Source organism: Crocodylus porosus, unplaced genomic scaffold (assembly GCF_001723895.1).
Source record: "Crocodylus porosus isolate Cpor-Errol unplaced genomic scaffold, CroPor_comp1, whole genome shotgun sequence".
Taxonomy (NCBI): domain Eukaryota; kingdom Metazoa; phylum Chordata; order Crocodylia; family Crocodylidae; genus Crocodylus; species Crocodylus porosus.
Window position 1 is genome coordinate 99,576,662 of NW_017728943.1, and position 17,691 is coordinate 99,594,352.

Sequence of the window (17,691 nt, forward strand, 5' to 3'; positions counted from 1 at the left end):
GTGTGGCTGATTTAGAACAAAGGTCAGCAAGCTATGGTCCATGGGTTGGATCTGGCCTGTGAATAGGTTGGATCCCTCCTGGGAAAGCACAGAGGATTGTGCATCACATAGTTATGCTAAACCTTATGTCCCCCTCAGCAGCACTTTGCTCCACACCCTTCCCTGCTGCTTTTGCACTTGCTGATAAGGGTGTAGGTATCTGCAGTCAGGGTAAATTTATCAGTTTAGCCCAGTTTTTGTCATCGTCCGCCCCAGCCTCTTTCCTACCCAGATTCCTATGGCTATAACTTGGGTAAAGTATGTCTACACTGTACTGCAGTGCAGTGCATATAGCTAAATAGGCTAGTTCAAGTACTAGAAGTAGCATACTTTAGTTAGCACAGAACACTATACAGGCTAACTTTTTTAGCTTTGATTTTAAGGGAGTATGTAATATTAGGGTGGATTAGAAGAGAACTTTGATAGGGCTAATGCAGCTCTACTATATTTCTGGTATTTAAGTTAGTTCATTTAGAGCTAGTCTGAGTATTTTTGTACTGTACTGCATTGCAGTGTAGGCACCCACAGTGGACACGACCATTAAAATAATCTCTCCAAAGTGACACTGTTTTTTTAATTAAGCTGTCAATTGTTTTTGCTGCTATAAACTAAAATATTGTTTCATAACTAACTCATTTAATGCCTGTTTCTCATCTGTAGCTTCTAAGGAAAAGGCATATAGGAAATGATATTGTTACCATTGTCTTCCAAGAGCCTGGAGCACTTCCTTTTACTCCAAAAAATATTCGTTCTCACTTTCAACATGTGTTTGTTATAGTCAAAGTACATAATCCTTGCACTGAGAATGTGTGCTATAGGTGAGTAGATATTTATTAAGTTCTAAATGTTCTCATTTGACTCCAGTGGAACATCTAGCAATTTTATATATCCTTGAGAGAGTCAAATTCATTTTTTCTACATTGCTTCAATTTTAGAAGTAATTTTTAAAACCTAGCTGCCTCTTCTGTACGTACAGTAAATTTTAGTTAGTTTGCTTTTTTATGGGATTTCAAATACTGAATTATCCAGTAGTAGGGGTGCACTGATAGAGAATTTGAGGGCTGATGCTGATAGCCAATACTTAAGAAGGTACATTGGCCAATACTGATCCGATTTCCAATACAGTTGCATGCAGCTGGTAAGTCTGTTATAGTGGAAGGGAAGGGGAAGCAAGGGTCATGTGGGAGGAAAATCAATGCCCCCCACAGTGAGGGAGGGAGGGGGCAGGGCAGGCGTGGTCTGGAGTCACAGCTTGTCTGGGTGGAGCAGCAGTTTTCACCACTGCGCGCACCCTGGGAGGGCATGGTGGGGAGGAGGAACATATGCCCCTGGATCGGGGCAGGCGGGCTGCAGCTGTGGGATGGAGGTAGGGCAAAGCTGGGCTCTTCTCAGCTGGGGCTGGGCTCCCAACAGCCCTGCCCTAGCTCAGCCCTGGCCTCCCTTCATGTGCCAGGAAGAGCCAGGGCTGTACCAGGTGGGTGGTGGGAGCTCTGGGAGCGGGGCTACGGTGAAATTTGGAGTGGCTGTAGCCCCACTCCCAGTGCTGCTGCTGCCCACTCAGACCCCAGCCCCTGCCAAGAAGAATGCAGTGTAGCTCAGGCTCCAGCCCACAGCTGCAGGACACCTGTCCTGATCCAGGGGCACATGGCCTCCCCTCCCACTGTGTCCTCCCAGGGTGCACGCAGTGGTGGGAGCCGCCCCTGCACCCAATGAACCACGACTCCATCCCGTGTCTGCCCCACCCTGGCTAGGCAGCACTTACCTGTGCCCCCTGCCTCCCTCACCACAGGGGGCATTAATCCCCCCTCCCCTTTCTCCACAACAGACTTACCACCTGTGCACTGCTGGGCTCTGCTTCTTGCTGCCTGTGTGCTGCGCTGCAGTTGCACGTGCGCACAGATATTTATTGGCCACTTCTGGGCGGTTAACCTTGTAGCCAACTTTCTTTATATCAGTACTGATCTACTATCAAACCAATGTAACAGTGCATATCTATCCAGTAACGATCAGATATTAGGACTTGGTAATTACAGGGGAAGAGGAGAGATAGCAACGCTGTTGGGGAATCATAATATCAGTTAAATTATGCTTGTGAATTAATTACAGTAATCATATATGTATTAATGGGCAAAATTTTGTAGACATACCTGAGGATTTGTAGATATGCTTAGGTGATCTGTGGGTGTAGAAAAAAAGAGGCCAGGTTGTCAAAATAAGAGTTATAAGCATAACAATGGGGATTATTTTGTTTTTTATTATTAACTTCCTTTTTGTAGGAAAGCAGTGTCCTTTAGTCAACCCATTTTATAAGATGCTTAATATCTATACTTAGCATTATACAAGACTGATAAAAGTCTCTCTTTTGAAGTACTGACACTCTGTAGAGGCATTGGCGTTAGGTTCCAAAATTGACAATGTGCCAACTCTTGCTGCCACATGAATTTGTGCTGCAAGTTCTAGGAAACTAAGCAGGATGAAGCCGATTGATGATTTATCTAGGAGTACTTCAAGAAACACCTCAGTGTTTCAAGAAAGAATTATTGATTTAGTGGGTAGATCTGTTCCTTTTTTTTTTTTTTTTAATTACTTGGTATTAAGTTAATGATTTAGCAAATTGCTGGGGCACACTATATCACTCTTTTAATAGATCATAAAACCAAGTTGTTTGTCTGAACTAATTAATCCAGATCATATTTCATAAACAACTTTTTTTTCTTTCATGGGTGTTTGTTAATGCTTGTAATGCGTGATCTTGTATGTGACTGTTTCAGTCATAGTATAAGTAGGCTCTCTGCTTAGTTTGTAGAATATATTTAAGCCCTTTCAGTTAAAACAGCTTATAAAAATGTCAGTTGTATTTATGATCATGTATTAAAGATGTTTTTGTTTGCCTTGGAATATCACTCCCTAAATTTTGTTTTTAGTGCTCCAAAATGAAGATTTAAGTTATCTTACAATTTCAATGTTTAGGCTAGACAGCCCCAAAAAACCTAATCAAATGCTCCTATCATATACATGTACCTGTCACCAGTGGCCTCTCCCTCAGTGCCAGATTCATACTTAAAACTTTGCTGAGGATTGGAAGATTGGATATTTATTAATTTTAGGGCCTCAGGGAATGTCCTTGAAATGGATGACAAGCCTCTAAACTTAAACCACAAATGATCATGGCTTAGTAACTGAACCCTTCTCTAATGCTGATCCTTTACCGCAGTCCAGATATCCTAGGTTTTATATTCTGAGTACTCTTAAAGCTGAGTTTCTGGCAAATTATGTCATTACACTTATTAGTAGAGCTGAGTTGGAAACTATTTTCCTACCCCTCCTAATCATTGGGACAAACCTGGAGATGTTTCAATTTTTTTCTGTGAAAAAGCAGTGTAATATAATTGGCAACTGGGACTTGAAGTATGTTTCAGGTGAGTGTTCTGGCTACCAGGCTACTGCCTATCCTGGGGAAGGTGTCCATCTGGTTTTGACCCAAAATTTTATCCTAGAGGTGCAAAATGTTGATGGAAGTTTTATGAAAATGGAGCATCCCCATGAAAAGTTTGTTTCACCAAATAACTATAGTCAAATACAATGTATTTAGGATGGTCTCTAATTATTTTCCTTTTTATTTGTAAAGCTGAGAGACTTTAAGATATAAAAAAGTAATCTGCATTGTTCTTGCAATAGCAGATTTGACATATATAATGATTGATTATTATCTGCTTCCACAACTAGGCCAGGAAGTGAGGATGATGTCCTCAAACCAGAAATCTAAGAGGTATATATGACTTTGCAACTAACCTAGAACATGGCATCTTTCTCATTTACAGTGTTGGAGTTTCAAGATCAAAAGACGTGCCAGCATTTGGTCCACCCATCCCTAAAGGAGTAACTTTCCCCAAATCGGCAGTCTTTAGGGACTTTCTTTTAGCCAAAGTTATTAATGCTGAAAATGCAGCCCACAAATCTGAAAAATTCCGAGCCATGGCTACCAGGACACGTCAAGAATACCTAAAAGATTTGGCTGAAAATTTTGTTACGACAGCTACAGTGGATACTTCAGCAAAGTTCAGTTTTATTACTCTCGGGGCAAAGAAGAAAGAGAAAGTGAAACCAAGAAAGGATGCACATTTATTTAGTGTTGGTGCAATTATGTGGAATGTGATTGCTCGAGACTTTGGCCAGTCTGCAGACATAGAATGTCTCCTTGGAATCTCCAATGAATTTATTATGTTGATTGAAAAGGAGTCAAAAAATGTTGTGTTTAACTGCTCCTGCAGAGATGTGATTGGATGGACATCTGGATTAATGAGTATCAAAATCTTTTATGAAAGAGGAGAATGCATTCTTCTTTCTGCAGTGGATAATTGTACTGAGGACATCAGAGAAGTTGTTCAAAGGCTAGAAGTAAGTATATTTTCCAAGAAGATGTGACAGAGTTTTTCTGCAAAATTATTTGTCTACTATGCTCTGAGACAGAACTGAACCCCCCACCCCCATTTTTATATGTTTATAGTGTTTCCCTTCTTCACAGAGCTTCACAAACATTAAACCTCACAACACCATGTGGAATAAATAGCTATAATTAGCCCATTTTTATGGGTGAAGAATCTGATGCAGAGAATTTAATTGAATTGTACAAGACTGCAGAGGGTTTTGGTGTCAAACCTAGTATTAAAACTTGTGTTCTTAGCTCCCATCCCTGTGGTCCTGTGGTCAGAGCCCACCCCTCAAAACGCTACTATGTTTTGCTTTAATAAAATAAAAATGCAATTTTGAAACATTGCTTCCTACAATGGGAAATCCCTTTATGTACATTTACATTAATTATCCTTGTACATTAAAAATCCCTTTACGTTAATTATTTTGCCTTGGATAATAACTTGCACAGAACCCTGAACTGTACTGGAGAGCTGTCAATCTACCTAACTGACTGGAGGAAAATGAAGGCAGTTAAATCAATTAAAACCAGATATCAGAGCCAATAGATGGAGTTATTCACATACTCTGTGCCCCTGTCATCAAAATGTTTTGACCTATAGCTGTTATAAATGGGTTTTGAAGGACTATAGGGTATAAAACGCTGATGTACCCACACTCCTATTTCAGTTAGACTTTGACCTTTTAGCCATTGTTTTAATGAGCTTAGTGGTGTCAGATTTTTATATTGAATTGAAGTGTTCATGGGGGGTGGGAAATCACTAGACCTAATTTTATACAGACTGATGGATCTGAAGCAGACCCCATGAACTGGCTAGCACTCAGTTAATGTGACATCAACTAATGCAGATACTGCAAAGCACTACCATCTTTAAAATCAGGATTTTATGCTTAGCACTGCAAAGGATCAGGTCCCAAATGATCACCTATCATGTCTGATGGATTCTTTCTTTCAGAGCAGATTGAAATCTTGGATAATATTTGTATGCTTGTGTTGTTGTTGTACAGATATTTTTGTTCTGAAAATTAGAAGAATATTATGTCTTACACCTTGATTCATTGGTCTAAACTGACTGTTACTTGGGGAAAAAATCTATGAATTGGCTCAGCTCTGAAGAAAATAAGGTCAACAGATGAACGTTAGTTTCTGATGTCATTGCCACATCATGTAACAGAATTTGTTGCGTTATTTATCATTCTTTGAATTGTCCAATATATGTAAATTTATTGAGAGAAAATTGAGGACTAAGCGAGCTTGAAAGCTGTATGTATTGATCCTCTAAGGGAAGTTATTCTATTATATACACTATGTGAAAAACACTTCAATTTTCAGAACATTAATTTAAGGCCTATTTATAAAAACTAGATTTTGAGGCTAAACGTTGCAACAAAATTAATTTGCTTTGATTTGAATTACTTTCAATGTCAGTTAATCTGCATAGTACAACACTTATTTGTGTCTAACTTGAGAGTGCTTTAAGGTAAAAACCATGTTCTGGGCTAAATAGCCTCTTAGCTTTAAGCATCCAATTTAAGGACAATAACAATTAAGGAAAGGTTATCACTAACTTAATTTTGATAACCCTTAATCGCTTCATATTTTTGTTCCATTGAATCATGTCCTCCCCTTTCTTTCTCTTACCCCTGCCTTCAAACCCCACATTTTTTATAAAAGCTCCCTTTCTCTTCCTCCTTTCTCTTCTCTCCTCTTCTGTTTTTCTTGTCTTTTTTACTGGGTGCGTATTTTTCCTTCAAAGTTAATTTGAAAGCTGCAGCACTACTGGTATTTAAAGCCATCTTCTAATAGCAAATGCATTAACCACTCAGTCACCACATATGTATACATAGAGATATCTATCTTATATAGATAGCTAGATATATGTATTTGGACAGAAGGCATGTGCAGAGGCATGCGCTGTGATGCAAAGTAGTGGCACAAATTTGTACTGTTACTATTTGTGCCATTGCAGGCGCACACCCCTGCACATCTGGATGTGGCATTTGTGATTATCTACATCAGCGTTATGTAAGTGCAGCACTCATGTCACAAATAGTCATATCTAGATATAGATATCTATATATTGATAGATACATAGACAGATTTAACTGTTTGTGACATGAGTGCTGCACTGACATAATGCTGAAGAAGGGACCTCTGACTGGATTTCTGAGTGTGCTTAGGATGCTCTGATGCTACTGATGAACTGTTTAAAAAATGAAGCATAACAAAAATGCATCTGAGGTGCAACAATCATCTTTAATACAGTGCCAGTGGTCACATTTCTCATCTCGTTAGCATTTTATAAATGAATCTGAATATTTTCTTACGGCAGTGGTGCCCAACCTTCTGGTCCTATAGACTAGAGGAGTGGCGTGAAGTTGGCCCATAGGCTGGATCCTGTATGGGGTTGGCACATGGAGTTGGTCTGCAGGTGAAATCCAGTGTGCTATGTCACTGAATGCCTAACCGGCAGTGTGTTAGAGAGACCCTACATAGGCACAGTCTAGCATGTAGGGCCACATTATCTAGTATGTGGGGCTTCCCAGGGGTCCAGAAGTTTGGAAGTAGGAGAGTGGCAATTAATGCTAACGCCTCCCTCACTCCCAAATTTCCAAACCTGTGGGAAGTCCTGTGCACTGGATGATACGGCTTTGTGGGCCAGATCTGGCCCATAGCCCGTAGGTTAAGCACCACTGTCTTGTAATAATAATTGTAATAAACAGCAGTTAGCCTTCTCCAGTTCTTTGTGCTTTCAGTTCATAACATATGATTAAGGACCTACAGAATTTGAGGGGGCTACCCACCAATTTTGCAGGCAGAACACAGAGTCCATCAGACGTTTTGTGGGTGTAGTGCAGTGGGCCCCCCATGCCTCCCACTGGCTTAGGGGCCCCAGTGGCTCTGCCTCTCGCCACTGTTTGGCTATGAGGGCTGTCCATCATGTGACACCCCCCCCACCCCTAGCTGCTGATTGGTGGAAAGGAGCAGTACTGCATGACAGGTAGTTGTCGTAGCCAGTCAACGGTGGGGGGCGGGGGTGGGCAGCAGCCAGCTTGCCAGTAGTGCTTCTAGTAGGCAGCCCGCCCCCCCCCCGCCCAAGAACTGTTGGCTCTCTCTGGTTTATTTTAAGTAAGTTTTCTTGTTTTATTTTTTTCCATAGATTTTGCAGCCAATACTGGATTTAACAAAATCCATGAAATTGTGCTTTCAGTAGGTTCCCTACATAGGACTGCTGAAGTATATGTAAGAACAGTAATGACAGGAGCAATAGATACTGTGCTGTTAAAGCAAAAGCCCCTCCTATGTTGTGTCAAGTAGAAATCATGGGCTTTATATATATTAATGCATGGAAAGCATGTTCCATGAAAATCACCACCTAAACTAAAACTTCACAACACTAGAAAAACGTGATGGTATCTGTTCTCACTTTTGTGTGGTATACATATTACTAGGATATTGGTATAACAAGTTTCTAAAAGTTACAGATAATCTAAATAATAAAAGATGAAATAGAGGAGTCTTGACAGTAGTGGGTTCTTAAAAAAAAAAAAAAAAAAAGGCATCAAAGCACAAACTGCCAGGCTAATGTTCGGTACCTTAGCACCTCAGTTTTCAAAACTGATTAGTCATTCCGGGAAGCCCAACTTAAGACTTCTTTTAAAGCAGTTTGAAATAGCTGAGCTGGGTCCCTCTGAGAAATGATTTTTTGTAAAATATCTTGCTAGGCACTTTTGAAAACTTGGGTTTGAGTATTTAAACCATCTATACCATTTAAATATTTTTATGGATAATTTCCCATTCAACATCATTCTTCATATAATTTTTTTTGCTTTAACATCTTGTTCCCATCATCTCCCCTCCTGTTATTAGAGATGCAAAAAGCATTTATGGGCTTAAGTTATGTAAATGTAAGTCAACAAAATGTTGACAGTGAAATGAATTCTGATAGTTGTTATGAGATTCTACCTAACTCATTTTCTGAGAAGTTCTAATTAATTGGTGACTCATGGCTTAAAAATTTATAATTTTAGCATCTGTGTGGGAAATTTAACCAGGTTTTTATTGTAACAGGATAAATTAAAGCTAACTAATACTCTTGTGGTATTTACTGCATATGTTAGGTGACCTGAGAAATCTGCTTACAAATTTTATTTTGTGATAAGAAATATTGAGTGTCTGTCCTTACTTTCAGGTAATAAGAGTGCCTAACATGACCATATAAAATTTGCCTCTTTTTTCCTTTGGGTCTCTCAGTACTTGCTTCTTGCTCTGATTACCTGTTCCAGTATGACTTCTCAAGATGTCTTGCACTATTCATATCACATCAAGCAAGTTAGCTTGCTGAGAGATGAACTAAGATTTATATGGACTTAGCTCTGTAGAATATTAAGGACAGCTTCAATCTTAAATACAACTTTATTATATGATTTGAAATAATAAATATTAACTATGGAAAAGCTGCACAATTTAGAAACACATTTATTTCCTCCCATCCTTATAAGCCTATTAAGCACTTAACTGGGCCCATGAGCAATGTCTTTGAGCTTGTCACAGGCCATGCATAAATTGTGCAAAGCAAAACCGTTCCAGTCAGCCATTTAATGGTTAGAATTAGGGACTATGAAGTAGATTATTGCCTTCTATTCCTGGTTCTTGGGGGGACAGCTCGTGGATGGGGTATAGACAAACCTGAAATGTAATATTTCACAGTGGTCCAATTATGGTCATCTTTTAAGCAAAACAGTTTTGTGATCTGGGCAAAAGAACAAAGAATTGTTCAGCAAACTCGTTTTAACTTGCATCGTAACTTAAACTTGCATTTCTACTTTGGTCTCCAAAGATAAAAGGTTAGTGCAGTAGCATTGCACAAATTCCTGTACTGCCTCTAGATTTGCTTTATCATTTGCAAAATGGTTGAGGATTTTTATATAGTAAGAGGGAAGTAAACAAACAAACAAACAAAAAATCTCATTAGCAAAAGCTAAAATTGGAAGTATTTGATTATTCCATACAATGCCAGACTTCCTTCCAATTAAGTATGAAGGAACTTAATTCCCCATTATTAAAATTCCTAGTGACATAAAGGGCACATCCCCATGAGCAGCGGTGTGTATTCCCAGGAAGCAACTAGCATGCACACTCTGGTGTGTGGCAAGTTGTCCCAGGTTGGGTTGGGGCTCCAGCAGTAGCAATCTGGACAAGTAGAGCCTGATTGGTGGCTCTGGCTGAGCAGGCTTCGGTTTCGGGTGGCACATGCTGCCACCATGTGCATTGCCTTGTTTTTTTCTGGTGCAGGGTTTTTTTACAGTGTCAAAAAAACCCATCATGCTTCAAAACAGAAGCACAGCAAATGCTTACGTGTGCGGTGTGTGCAGTTTGCAACGCCACAGATTGGTTTGCAACACCACAAACCACACATGCATGCTTGTGGGGATGCGCCCAAATAGTTTTAATCTATTTGTAATGATACCTATATCTGAAGATGATGTGTGTCTGTCTGGTTCAGAATCTGATTGTGTACCCAGAGAAACACATAAGATCTTGGCTAAGACAGAAAGGGAGATAACCTTCTAGAATTGAAATGTTTCATTTGGTTTGTCTTATCTTAAATCTCAAAGTTAATATTGTCTTGGAAAAAAACATCCACACACCTGCAGGCAATCAGGCAACAATGGACAAAGTAAATGGCAGGTTTGCATTTTGCTTGCCTTGTGTTTTGAAGCTAGGGCAACTGCTAAGTATTCAATGAAATATAAACATCTTCATGTTGTAGAAAAGTTAGAAATTTGACACAGGACAGCTGGTTTTTCCAGGGAAGTCAAATTTTAAGGCCCTGAAGAGCTTCATGTATTATGCTCTACACACAAGCCTCTAGTCCAACATAAATGACTATGCTATTGTCATACCATACCAAGCTTTATATTACCTGAAAACTGATTCTTTTGTGTTTCCAAGTAAATGAGTCTACAGAGACAATAGCATAACAATCTGATGCTCCTTTAGATAGTGACCAGAGGATGTGAAACAACGGAAATGACCCTGCGGAGGAATGGGTTGGGCCAGCTTGGATTCCATGTTAACTTCGAAGGGATAGTAGCAGATGTGGAGCCATTTGGTTTTGCATGGAAAGCTGGCTTAAGGCAAGGGAGCCGTCTAGTTGAGATCTGCAAAGTGGCGGTGGCAACCTTGACTCACGAACAGATGATTGACCTTTTACGCACATCGGTGACAGTAAAGGTGGTGATTATTCAGCCGCATGACGATGGATCTCCAAGAAGGTAACAAACAACAATCCTAAATGTGACATCTGCAACTATCTCTTCTTTCCTGCTGCTTATTATTTGCATCCTTAGCAGGTGGCTTACTTTGGTCTAGGCTCTCAGGAAATGGATATCATGTCTCCTATTTGGGGATAATAGAATTGTGGCCATTAAAGCAATTTCCTCCCTACTGAACACACCTCTCCCCCACCTCCCTGAAAAGCTATTACCTCCTAATAAAAGATAAAATATGATCCTCTAAGCAATTTAATGGGGAATTCACTTTATAAAGCTTGAAAGGATAAGATGTAAACTAAAGCACAGCATGGCTAAACTGTTACAAAAATTGCTTGTGACTTTTCTTCTTCCACAGGAGACAGTTTTATTATCTTTTAGATGTTGGGAATCCTTGCCTGAAAACTATATACCTTTATATCCTTTGAGGTTTCTTTGACTTCTAACTACTAAGATGCAAGATATCTTTATCTTAAACTGTAATTTTGAGAAAGCAGTGGTGAAATATTGGGGATGTTGGCTTTTACACTGTATTTAGTCACATACCACACAAACCCTTTTCCCAAATATTAGCATTCCAAAATTGGGGTGCGAGTCTGAAGTGGGGAAGCTGATTTTTCTGCCCAGATCAGATGCTGTAAGATGGCTGCTATTTCTTTACCTTCTTGTCTCTCCAGTAGACAGGGAAGGCTGGAGTCCAACAAGTGCAGGTCCAGCATTAGTGTGGTCACACCCCCCCTGGATTTCTGTTCCACTTAAAGTTTAAAACCAGCTGCCTAGCAGCAGCAGTTAGCATTTCTAGTCTGGTGACACCAAGGAAGTCAGTTAACTTCATTGTTCATTACAATGTACCTGATTCTTCCTAATCAGTCTTCAATCCACAGCTGTTAATGACCCCCCCCCTTCCTATTTAATAGTTTTGAAGTTCCACTAATCAAACTACCCTTTCTGCAGCATTTTTTTTCTGTCTCTTAGCTACTCTGGGTCTCTCTTCTCCTATTTCACAGCTTTGCAGATTGTTTTTAGCACTTTTCAAAACCCTGTCAATGGAGTTCAGTCTTCAGAAGCTAGTTTCAGCTTTTGGCTGAACAGTCGACTGTCTGACAGTTCAGCTGTGAAAGGGTTGAAGCTATAGCTTTTGCCTGTGCAGGAAAGGGAGGGTGGATGAGCTGAAGTTTAGGCTCTGTCCCAGCTCTGGAAAAATCTTTTTCTCTCCATTTTGCCTTCCCCCACAAAAAAAAATGCATATGGGGGTGGGGAGAGGGAGGGAGGGGGATGGACGGGTGTAGTATGTGAGAGAATCTAGGATTCATCCATGGCTTCTTTCCCATTTTCTGCAAATGTTTCAAAGTCGCACTCACATTAAATGTTGAGTCACGAGAGTGAAATACTTGGTTAAAGCTAAGAAGTCTTGCTGTAACATGAAATAAGTAAGTGCATACTTGGGAAAAGAGCACAATAACAATGACTGTACCATTCTTTTCAGGGGTGGGGTGCAGTCTTCTACTCTTGCCAGTGCTGCTCTCTGATTATACTGCTGTTCACCACCAGATCTTACCTCTCCTGTCCTTGAATAAACGAATATCAGCTGTCAACTACATTGGATTCAAAACTTCATAGAAATCAGATTTTTGTTTTCTTATCCTTTATCTAAACCAAATGAGGGGTTTTTTGTGAATAATTAGAAGTTCTCTAGAGTTGACTCATTTTCAAAGATATTCTTAAATCTTCTTGTAATGATTTTTAATTTAATTGAAAAACCAGGAAGTGTGTCTTGCTCTTGGCATCGAAACACGCCATAACATTTTACATGGCTTACAACACCGTGAAGTCAATGCCTACAAAGGCTGGTATGTTCATATTCAGTCAGTGGCAATTCTCCAACAATCATTTCCCTGATGAAATACAAGTGTTCTTCCTTGCCCCAACCTGCGCTTTCAACATCTGGGTTTCTTTTGAAAGAAAATATCTGGATGTATAACAGCATTGTATTTCCTGCTTGCATAGATTTTGCAATTAAGTCTTTCAGCTTAGCTTGGATTTTCTCACCATCCATTTCCAAGTATGAATTTTCACTGTCTTGTTAGGTATACATTCCCAAGCTTTTTTCAAAGTTTGGGCCGAATAAACTGATCACATTATGTATAAGATCAGATGTATATTTTTATAGTGTTTGTGGAAAAAGGTATTGCTTATGTGCAGTTTTTTATGTATTTTTTATGTATTTTATATGTGGTTTTTAATTAAAATAACACAATTAAAATGATATACAAAAATCCAAATGTTTGTATAAGACAAGACATTAAGACACTTGACACCTACTCAGTCTGTAACGTAAAGTTCAGTTAGCCTAGTGACTTGGAAAGGAGGCTTCTTTGGGAACTAAATATAGTCTTCACATTTTTGGGACCTGGGTACCTCATCACTAAAGGAAATCTGCAAATTATTTTAAAAAATAACTCAGTTTTTAGAAATGTAGAAAGCACTGGTCCTTATTTTGTGTCTGATGATGAAAAAGGTGTACAAAAGTACAGGAGAGCCAGAAATCTTCACTCTTGCCTCCTCTCCTAAAGAGTTCCCTTTTGATCCCACTGAAGCCAAGTCCAAGATTTTCAGAAGTCTGATAAATGACTTTGACTACTTGAAAGGGATCTGATTTTCAGAAAGTAATGAAGCCCACCATTCCCCAAAGTTTATCATCTAAATGGAGCAGCTGGAAGTTGGGGAAAGCAGCAGCATACATGTAAATGGTTAAAATAATGTATTTTCAGAGACCAAGGTCATAGACATTAGGGCTGGAAAGGACCTTGGGAGATCATAGAGTCCAGCCCCCTGCCCCAAGGGCATGAAGTCAGCTGGGGTCCAAGGATCCCAGCAAGATAAGCACTCAAATGTTTAAGAGTCCAGAGTAGGTGGAGGGAGTCTATTTCAGGCCTTGGGGACTCAAACAGTAAAGAAGTTTTTCTTTATGTCCAGCCAAAAATGGTCTTGGAGGAGTTTATGACCTTTGGACCTTGTCATCCCTTGGGGCACTCTGGTGAACAGGTGTTCCCCCAAATCCTGATGCACACCCCTGATGTACTTATAAGCTGCCACCAGGTCACCCCGACTACTTTTCCAGGCTGAAGAGTCCCATGGCTGTCCCTCTTGCCCTCCCATATCAGGTGTCCTAGATATACCCTGGGTGGTTGCTGAGACATCCTTGTAAGAGCTATCGTTTTGTTTCTGTAGGTGGGTTCCCTGAACAACTGGCAATTAAATAAACCTACCCTGCATAGAGAAAACATCTCCAATGTGTAGACACAGCATATAATGCTCAAATAACTTGTTCCATATCACACTGAAGCCATTCCTTTTAGGAAATGTTCAGAAAAGTTATTTAAGGAACAAAGTGTGTATGAAAACATGTAGAAAAATATCAAGAGGTATAGATTGTAGCCATGTTGCTCCAAGGACACAGGCAGACAAGGTTCCCTGGGTAAATCTGATATCTTTTATTAGACCAACTGAAATAATTGGAAAAATTCTTCTTTGTAAGCTTGTGGGTACAAATACCCTTTGTTAGGCTCCAATTGGTCTGTGCTCTTCCTGGACAGAATAGAAAAGGAGCCAGAGGCCAATAGGCATGTGAGAGACAGACAATGAAAAAGCAGATTGAGGCAGTCAATGAGTGAGAGACAGGTTGGGTGGGGAGGGGAAGAGGAATGTAGACATGGTAATAGAATGTAGCTGGTAAATAGTAGAGAGGTTACCTGAGGTGTCATATGTTAGGCATGTTATAATGTGCCATAAATCCGATGTCTATATTTAATTTATAATTTTTTGGTTACTCCAATAGGCTGATGAACTGGAGTTCATAGGTTCGTCTGTAAAAGTGTTTTGTAGATTGTACATCTAATGATGATGGTTGGATAAAAGCATGTTAAATGGATTGAGGAAGGAAATGGAGAATGGTACAAATTACTGGGGGTGGGGGGAGAAAGAAGAGATGGTTGTTTGGAGACCAGTGATCACTGCTACTGATTGGCTAAGATTTTTGCCCATATTGTTATATTAATCTTGCCTTCCCCACTCCAGTCTGCCTGCTATCTACTTGCTACATTTTGCCTTTTAGACTGTAAGCTATGGATAAGGGTTGTAAGTTTATATTATTGCACCAGGCACAATGGAACCCAATCCAGTAGTGGCCTTTATTTGCTAGTGCTATATACATGCTAAATATTATAATAACAAACCATTTCCTTTGTTGTTTGTCTGTGCAGGGCCCATCAGAATAGGACCCCTGAATTTGTAAGAAAGTGTACTTTTTATTTATTGGGTAGCTGCAGGAAAGTACTGCTGAAGTTGGATGCTTGAAAGAAACCTTTGGTCAAGGCTGCAGTCCTTTAATGCTCCTTTTTCCTGCATATATCTGAGCAACAAATTGTTGAAGTCTTGCCATTCTCCAAACTATTGAATACTGGAAAATTTAAATGCAAAAGGACAATTGCATGAATGATCTGAGGGACAGATTTTACATTTTATAGGTAGCATTTTATAGAAAAAGGTTTCCTCAAAACCTAGGAATCTTTTCTTCATTATTTTGAAGTCTTTCCTTTAGTAAGCCTCTATAGCTAAATATTATGCTCACTCTTAAATGTTTGGCTGAAGAATAACATGTACTTGTCTTATATTGGATCCATATGCACGTTTCTCTTCAGAAATCCTATTTCATGGGTATTTCAAAGCCATTTGAATGGTTACACTTTTGTTTTTGAAATGAGAGCTAGTATGTTTTCAGAACAAATCATGCATGTCCTCAGCTTCTCTGCAGCCAGGGAGAAGAGCAAATGTTTCTTTGCTTGTCTGTGGGAACCTTTCACAAAGGATTTCTTTCCCCCAACAAGTTCAATTTTCCTTCCCTACTCCTACCCCCAACCAAGGATTTTTTAGAAAATGCAGTATTTGAGGCATATTACCTTATCAAATGTTTTCCTAGCATTTGCAGCCCACCAAGTGTTCAGCAGCTGTTCACTAGCTTCTACATCCAGGAGTTTAGCTGTCTTCCGTCTTTGCTTTACAATGAATTTAAATACGCAGTTTTCAAGGACACTCTGAAGCATTAACTAATATGGTGTTATCTTAAGAGCCTGGCTGGAGACCTGGCATGTTTACAGGTTTCTGAACTGGCTGTTTTACAGGAATCCTCCCATGAGTAGAACCCTGGAAGCAACCTTTGCCGCAAATTCCTAGAGAATACACCATGTCAGTGTTACATGATAGACTGTTTGTCATGGTGGGGACCAGAGGGGAAGGTTAAGAATAAATGCTCTTAAAAATCATTGGAACCAATTTGCTACAGCCCGTGTATCTAGTTCTTTCTTTCCTTACCGGGCAAGTCAGCCACATATAAGAACGTTAATATTATCTAGCCACCTGAATGTTGTCTTTTCCAGTCTCTCCAAGTGCAGTTTTTTAAAGTTTCCTCAGTTTTCATTAACTTTTGTTATAAAATGAACAGAAATAAGATGGTTATCTTTCCCATGCTGGGTGGGGGAAGAAGCTGCAAGAATGCAGCAATGGCTTCTATTTTCATTTATTGCTATTTCTGCTGTGACTCTTATCATATGTAAGAGTGGCCTCTGGTTTTAGATCAAAGTCCTGCTATGGGCCCACACAGTCTCAAGAATAGATACACAATGAAGCAGAACCTCTTGTGAGAATTAATATATATAATCTTGAGAGACTCTGGATATAAAAAAGCTTCTAGCTTAGTCTCAGAGGGAAGTATTATAAATTGGTGAGAGTAATTCAGGACACTTTTAGGGTGAAATTACACAATACGTTTAGACCATAGTAGATCTGTGGAACGTTAAGTGGTGTTAAAGTTAGAATATTCTGTGAGCAGTCTTACCTTAAGGATTAATACCATTCCTTGCCTGTCCAGCTCTGACTTGCCATAGAGAGCTGGTGAACATGGGTCTGGCATCTGGCTTGGGTGGGGGAGAAGCAGTGCATCCTGGGATGTTGAAGGACTGCAGAAATCTTGTTTTATCTTTATGGAGCAGACAGAAGTTACCCTAACAGAAGTTAGGTAGCATGGCCTAGAGTTAACTCTCACTGGAAATGGCATTACTTTGAGACTCTTGGGTCATGTACAGATGAGCATGGACATGTGGTATGCAGTGCCGCAGACCCATCTGTGGTGCCATGTGCTACACGTGTGTATACGCAGGCATTCCCTGCCTGGTTACTTTGCAGTGCCAGGGGGCAAAAAACCCCACGCCTAAAAAAAACAGGGCAGTGCATGCAGTGGCAGCGTGCACTGCCCAAAATCAGAGCCTGGCTGGTCAGAGCCACATTCCTGCTGCCAGCCAGGCTCCATGCTGAAGGAGTGCTGTGGCTGCAGCTTCCCAAGCCCCCAGGATCCCAGGTAAGGCTGCTGGGGCCAGCAGAGTTGCCAGCCTCTCTTACTGTACCCAGGGCAATGCGCCATGCACTAAGGCGTGCCACTGCTGCTTGTCCCTGGGGAAATGCATGTTCCCTGCTGGTGGGAACATGTCCTGAGAGAGCACTTAGCATGAGTTAATGAGCTTTATTTAATGTGTGGATGCTCTTGTTTTAAGTCCCCTTCCTATATAACATGTAACATACTTCAAGTGCCTTTAATATGTAATGGGTAACTTCACCCTTAATTGACCTCATGGTAACAGCAAGTTCATGTAGACCATTAGAGGTCCAAGGCCTCACCTAAGTATAACTGGATTCAGAAGACCAATAGTATTGTGAAAAGTTTTTTGAATTGACTGACACACTGGTGGGCACTGTACTACCTCTTTGGAAGTCTGTATCTAGAGGGCATATTGGAATTAAGATCTCAATTTACTGTATTTCACAGTCCTTGGAGTGTCATTGTGAAGCTATTATTTCATAGACATTAGGGCTGGAAGGGACCTCGGAAGATCA

The 17,691-nt window shown here is 40.1% G+C and overlaps 1 protein-coding gene across 7 annotated transcripts in view; it reads left to right on the top strand.

Moving 5' to 3' along the window:
• Positions 1–17,691, top strand: part of SIPA1L2 (signal induced proliferation associated 1 like 2) — a 196,231-nt gene that overhangs the window by 101,040 nt on the left and 77,500 nt on the right. For all 7 annotated transcript variants that reach the window (XM_019549862.1, XM_019549856.1, XM_019549858.1 and 4 more), the window contains 3 exons: positions 700–857; positions 3,861–4,437; positions 10,475–10,749. In XM_019549862.1, the coding sequence (XP_019405407.1) occupies positions 700–857; positions 3,861–4,437; positions 10,475–10,749 (1,010 nt within the window). The remainder of the gene's footprint in view (positions 1–699; positions 858–3,860; positions 4,438–10,474; positions 10,750–17,691) is intronic.